This window comes from Cebus imitator, unplaced genomic scaffold (genome assembly GCF_001604975.1).
Source record: "Cebus imitator isolate Cc_AM_T3 unplaced genomic scaffold, Cebus_imitator-1.0 Scaffold491, whole genome shotgun sequence".
Lineage (NCBI taxonomy): Eukaryota > Metazoa > Chordata > Mammalia > Primates > Cebidae > Cebus > Cebus imitator.
Window position 1 is genome coordinate 726056 of NW_016107806.1, and position 6072 is coordinate 732127.

The 6072-nt window shown below is 56.7% G+C and overlaps 2 protein-coding genes across 4 annotated transcripts in view; one reads left to right on the forward strand and one right to left on the reverse strand.

Moving 5' to 3' along the window:
- Nucleotides 1-270: 270 nt before the first annotated feature.
- On the reverse strand, nucleotides 271-5088 carry S100A13 (S100 calcium binding protein A13). Of its 3 annotated transcripts, none has more exons than XM_017513320.2 (3): nucleotides 4809-5088; nucleotides 1003-1199; nucleotides 271-402 (listed from the first exon to the last, which is right to left on the reverse strand). In XM_017513320.2, exons 2-3 carry the CDS (start codon nucleotides 1153-1155, stop codon nucleotides 286-288), a joined length of 270 nt encoding a protein of 89 aa, XP_017368809.1. In that variant the 5' UTR covers nucleotides 1156-1199; nucleotides 4809-5088; the 3' UTR covers nucleotides 271-285. The 3 variants fall into 3 exon arrangements, with proteins under 3 accessions (XP_017368809.1, XP_017368808.1, XP_017368810.1); XM_017513319.2 differs by lacking the exon at nucleotides 4809-5088 and adding an exon at nucleotides 2152-2350; XM_017513321.2 differs by lacking the exon at nucleotides 4809-5088 and adding an exon at nucleotides 2027-2143.
- S100A1 (S100 calcium binding protein A1) overlaps nucleotides 3348-6072 on the forward strand; it is a 4979-nt gene continuing 2254 nt past the window's right edge. Inside the window, exons 1-2 of the mRNA XM_017513318.2 lie at nucleotides 3348-3470; nucleotides 5481-5634. Of these exons, the coding sequence (XP_017368807.1) occupies nucleotides 5494-5634 (141 nt within the window). The 5' untranslated portion in view covers nucleotides 3348-3470; nucleotides 5481-5493. The remainder of the gene's footprint in view (nucleotides 3471-5480; nucleotides 5635-6072) is intronic.

Here is a 6072-nt window from a genome sequence, read left to right on the forward strand (position 1 = left end):
AAAAAAAAAAAAAAAAAAAAAGAAAAGAAACTGCCAACAGCCTGGAAAATGACCAGGCCTCTTCCAGCCCAGAGTCGATAAAATTTAAGTCCTGACTCCGGCCTGTGAGTGGCAGAGAAGGAACGACCCTGTCAGACACCCTATTGAGGGGATGCCCATAGCAGGTGGGGAGTCCTCACAGATGCATCCTGTAGACCCCTACATTGAGGTCTATGACTCCATCAATTTGGCTATATTTTCTTTCTTTCTTTTTTTCTAATATGGAACGCTTCACAAATTTGTGTGTCATCCTTGCACAGGGGCCATATATGTGAAGTGAGAAATGTGGACTGTGTTTTCTCTTGGCGTCCTTCTAGCTGTGATGGTCTGTGAATCTCCTGGGAGCCAGCTCTGGGTCCAGTCCTGTCTTGGGGAAATTAAACCAGAAAGGCACAGAGTATACACGAGAACCCAACAGCATCATCTGATACAAGCACATACTCCCACTGACACACAGTATCTTTGCTTATCTAATTACATGCATGCACCCGCAAACACACACACATACACACCAGGCAAGAAAACCCACAACCAGGTCAGACACAGTGGCTCGTGCCTGTAATCCCAGCACTTTGGGAGGCCGAGGCAGGTGGATCATTTGAGGTCAGGAGTTTGAGACCAGCCTGGCCAACATGGTAAAAACCTGTCTCTACTAAGAATACAAAAATTGGGTGTGGTGGCACACACCTGTAATCCCAGCTACTCAGGAAGCTGAGGCAGGAGAATCGCTTGAGCCCCAGAGGCAGAGATTGCAGTGAGCCAAGATCGCACCACTGCACTTCTGCCTGGGCGACAGAGTGAGACTGTCTCAAAAAAAAAAAAAGAAAACCTGAAACCATTTACACATGCAACCACCCACACCCTTTCTTGTGGTCACATCATCGTACTCAGCACTATCACCTGCTCAACACAGTGTCCCATAATCATGGTCTCACAAAATCTCAGTCCCAGACCTCTGCCTACCTTGAGCAGATGGGGCAACTGCTGGGTAACCAGCTCCTTAAACTCAGCGGTGTTGAGGCTGCCCTTCTGGCCCTCCTGCTTCGCAAAGGTGAAGAAGGTGGTGACCACGGTCTCAATGGCCAGCTCCAGCTCTGTCAGTGGTTCTGCTGCCATTAGGACCCTAAGGCCGAAGCTGATGTCCTCAGGGGCTGGCTGACCTTTGTCAGGGCTGTGGAACAGAGAAGGAGCAGAGGGGGAGAGTCAGGGAGGCCTAGATGCAGGAATGGTTCAGAAGGCCACTGCCTTGGTGTTACCACCTCAGGTCTCAGCCTGGAGGGGGCATTATGGGGAAAGCGGGAGAGAACAGGGGTTGAGCTTGAAGCAGCAGATCAGGCAACAGCATCTCAGTTTAGGTGGGGGCAGGAGGTTCGGTAGAAACCCCCTTTTCTGTAGGTCTCACAGTCTGGGGTCCTTTTTAGGTGTCTGTGGCTTAGGGACCCCTCTGTGGTGATCCCTTGGTCTGGAGACCCCCCCTTACCTGAGAGGTTTTCAGTCTGAGCGTCCTTCTTGGAGTCCTTTGAGTCTGTTGGCTCCTCTGTGGGGTGTCTGTCTCAAGAGTCCCTTCTTGTCTCACCCAGCCTCACACCGTCATGAGGTTGTTTGTCTCCAAAACTTGTTTATGTTGGGCCCTGGTCTCCTGAGCCCGCATCCGCCCACACACACTCAGCGCTGCTCTTCCCAGCAGAGAAGCACAGGGTCTGGCAAACGTCCCGCTGTGATCAGAGCTGGCATTTTCTCTGCCCTGCTCCACCCTCACCTCTCCTCAGGGGCAGCAGGGCAGAGTGCTGAGCCCAGGACCCCACAGGTACTCCCCGCTCCTGTCTCCCGGGGACAAAGGTCCTGGAATGGGGCGCCTCTGACTCCCTGCCCCAGGACGGGTTTAGTACAGGCACTTACAGCCCCCGGGGGTGCAGTGGGTGGAGCAGGAGGGAGGCACTCTCATTTCCGTCCACCCGTCCACCCCGCCACGCACTCCTGCACGCACTGTTGTTCGATCACCCGAAGCTGCTTCCTGAATTCCTGCCTGAGCTGGCCCTGGGGGAGGGACCTGGGAGCCCAGGAATTAAAAATGATCTCCAGGCTCCCTCCAGGGTCCGTCAAGAGACTCACCGGGCAAAGAGATGGGGTGCAGCGAGCTGGAGCCTCAGGGCTGAGGTTTATAAGCAGCAGGGGAAAGAGGAGAGAGCAGCTTCCAAGCCCGGAGGTGTCAAATTTCCGTGGTGGATCCTGAAGAGCAGAGACCGCCCAATCACGCCTCTCGTCCTGAACCCTCAGGCCTGGACCCGGGCTCCCTGCCAGCCACACAAGCGCCCCCACTTGGTCAGGGAGAAGAGCTGCCTGGACAAATGTTCAGCAGGGGTCCCAGAGTCCAACTCCTCTCAATATTCGGGGCTGCTGCCACCACACCCCACATCTAATCAGGAGTGTGTATGCTGAGCGGCGGAAGGGGGAGGCAACCAATTGAGGGACCTCAACATTTGGAGGCCCAATCTGAGATACACATGTTGGCCCCTTAAAATGAGACCCCACAGACGGGGCGCAGTGGCTCACGCCTGTAACCCCAGCACTTTATGAGGCCGAGGCGGGCGTATCATCTGAAGTCAGGAGTTCCAGACCAGCCTGACCAACATGATGAAACCCTTTCTCTACTAAAAATACAAAAATTAGCTGGGTGTGGTGGTGCACGCCTGTAATGTCAGCTACTCAGGAGGTTGAGGCAGGAGAACCACTGGAACCCAGGAGGCAGAGGTTGCAGCGAGCCTAGATTGCGCCATTGCACTCCAGCCTGGGTGACAGAGTAAGACTCAGTCTCAAAAAAAAAAAAAAATGAGACCCACAAAGGATGCTACAGACCAAGATCCCTCAGAGAACCCCAGGCTGAGGCCCCACCCACAGAGAGGGATCCAAGTTGAGACCTCCATTGAAGAGTCTGGGATTGAAATCCCTCTGTGGGGTCTCAGGCTCCCAAGACTAAGTTACTCATTGAGGGTCCTCTCAGTGAGGTTGCATGGAGGAGCCGCAGACTAAGAGCCCCTGAGCAGAATTCCCCCCTTCCCCAGCTCATCCAGCACAGCCAGCCACAGGTGCTACAGGGCCCAGCTTTGGGTGAGATGTCCAGTTCCTTCCCAGGATCTCCTTCCCACCTCTTCCCCTGCACCATCCACTGCTGCCCAGGGAGAAAGGAACGGGCCAGGCAAGGCTGGAAAGAGACAAGGGCCGCCTGTTCCAGCCCAGGAGACAGAGGGCGCCTCTGTCAGCTCCTGGCCCCTTGCCCCACAGGGTGTCCGCCTGTGAAGGGGTGGAGTCGGTGGGGGGGTCAGCGGGGGAGGGACGGCCGAAGACAGGTCTCCACACACAGCTCCAACAGCCACATTTGCAGCCTCGGCCGTCTGTCCAGAACCTGCTCCCACCTCAGGCCCAGGCCGACCGTGAGTACCCTGCCCCACTGGGCTGGTCCCTGGCCTGCCAGCTTTGGGGAGAGGGGTCTTCAGAAGGGCTCTGAAGAGCTGGGGACCATAGCGCGGTGGAGCACTGAGGATCTGGCAGGAGTCAGTCAGGGTGAGGGCAGTTTGGGATTTGGGGGAGACAGAGTCTGGAAGGTGGGAGGAGAGGCAAATGAACCAAAGGTCAGAGAGAGAACTGGCAGCTCAGCAAAGGAGGAAGCCAGTGGGGAACCCACCCTGAGCTTCCTGGCCACCTGGCCCTCCCCAGGGAGCCCTCAAGTCCCTGCCAAGCCCCCTTCTGTCTCCCAGGTGTTGGGGAGGGCCCCTGTACTCCCCTACCTCGCCTCCTGTGGGGTGAGAAGAGAGCAGATACAACAGCTGTTTCTGCGCCCACCCCTCTGCCCTCTGCCAGCCTTAGTGTCTGCCACCCCCACCCTGCCTTGACAAGAGCTCAGGTCCCTGAGGAGTCTGGGGGTGGCAGGGCGAGCCACCCATGATATGGGGAAGGGGGGATGTAGGGTGCTGTGCCCCTTTCCACACTGCCTCCGCAGGACCTCCCCTTTCTCCTCCTCCCCTTTTTGGCCCAGAGGTCTTGACTCCCCTTTCCCCCAATTCTTTCCTCTTTGTTTTCCCATCTGCCCTGCCCCCAAGTCCTCTCAGAACTGGCCCCACATAAAATCCCAGGCTGCTCTAGGGCTCCACGCGACCTCCAGCTGCCCCTCTGGCATGCAGCGGGTAATCAAGCCTCCAGCATCCCTCCCTCGAGCACCCTTTATCCCCTCATCAGCTATGGCTTGGGTTCCATCTCCCTCATGTCTCTGTGACAACCACTTCTCAGGTCCGGAGCTCAGATGACACTCACAAGGGCCCCATTGAAAAACTGGGATGTCATTCGATCAGGGCCCATTGTCTAGCCCCCTAGTCCTGGGGAAGGATGGGGACATCTGATCCCAGACATCTGAGCTGCCCCCATGGGGCTGTGGGGGGCCAGACTCCCAGGGCCAAGGGAAAGAGGCCCCCTGGTTTGGCGGGCTCCTCTCTCAACAGACCCCTCCTTTCTTCTACTCTCTCCTGGCCCCTTGAACTCAAAGGACCGCATGCTCTCAGCCCTTTATCTCCCCCATCACATACCAGCCCCACTCCCCCTGCTCTCAGTGTCCCTGAATCAACCAGGAGTGGGCAATCACAGGGACAATGCCTGCAGGTCTCCTCTCCCCATCCCTGGGAACCCTGGCTCCAGGGAAAAGGCTCAGACAGACTTCTCTCCCATCCTGCTACCCACTAGATGAAAAGGATAGTTTTGCAGAGGTTATGGGAGCATACCTCAGAGAAGTCAAAATGACATGTTCAGGAGATAACAGAGTTGAAGGACCAAAAGGGGCCCCCAGCTGCTAACAGGAAGCTCAGAGTCAGTGAGACCTCCCTCCCCCAGAAGCCTTAGGCCACCCACTGGGGCTGTCACCCCCTCTACCAGGCTGACGGGGGGGGGGGGGGGGATCAGACTGACTCCTTTGTTAGGGGTGGGCAGCAGAGGCAAGGCTGTAGTGGACACCCCAGCCCACCACCCTCAACAGCAGGGCTTAGCTATGCTAGGCAGGCAAGATCCAAGGTAAAAATAGAGCCAGAGAAAGCATGGCCCAGTCCTGTGACCACCCCTTCCTGCCCCACCCTCCTCAATCCCTGCCTGGGCAGCCACCGCAGGCATCTACCACAAGCCTCTGGAGCCAGCCCAGCTCCAACTGCTCTCTCCATGCCCCAACCCTGTTTCCCTCTGGCTGGGGTACAGACTGAGGGACAGGGGGAACAGGTCTGCATTTAGGTCTGCTGGGGTTTCCCTCACATTGTAAAATCTCAGGGAAAGATCAATTGCAGGAGGGCTCTAATCCCGCAGCTATTTGAGCTGTCACCCAGGGCCAGGCCTGAGGGCTCCCCTCACCTAGACCCCAGGTACCTGAGGCCTGGTCCTCAGCTCATTTCCATGATGGGGTTGGGTAGGTGCACTGCCGCAATGGGCTCTGAGCTGGAGACGGCGATGGAGACCCTCATCAACGTGTTCCACGCCCACTCGGGCAAAGAGGGGGACAAGTACAAGCTGAGCAAGAAGGAGCTGAAAGAGCTGCTGCAGACGGAGCTCTCTGGCTTCCTGGATGTGAGCAGAGTGGTGGAGTGGGTGAAGGGTTGGGGGAATGGGGTGGGCACCCCCCTGCTATCTCCTCACCTCACTACCAGCTCAGCCCAACCTCCTTCTTTCCTTTCCCAGGCTTCTCTCCTGGCTTTTTCCAGGCTCCCCTGCCCTGGTTTCTTGCTCACCTGTTATGTGTTAGGCCCTGCATAGATTCGTCAATAATAAGACTCACAAGGCCGGGTGCGGTGGCTCAAGCCTGTAATCCCAGCACTTTGGGAGGCTGAGGCGGGTGGATCACGAGGTCAAGAGATCGAGACCATCCTGGTCAATATGGTGAAACCCCGTTTCTACTAAAAATACAAAAAATTAGCTGGGCATGGTGGTGCGTGCCTATAATCCCAGCTACTCAGGAGGCTGAGGCAGGAGAATTGCCTGAACCCAGGAGGCGGAGGTTGCGGTGAG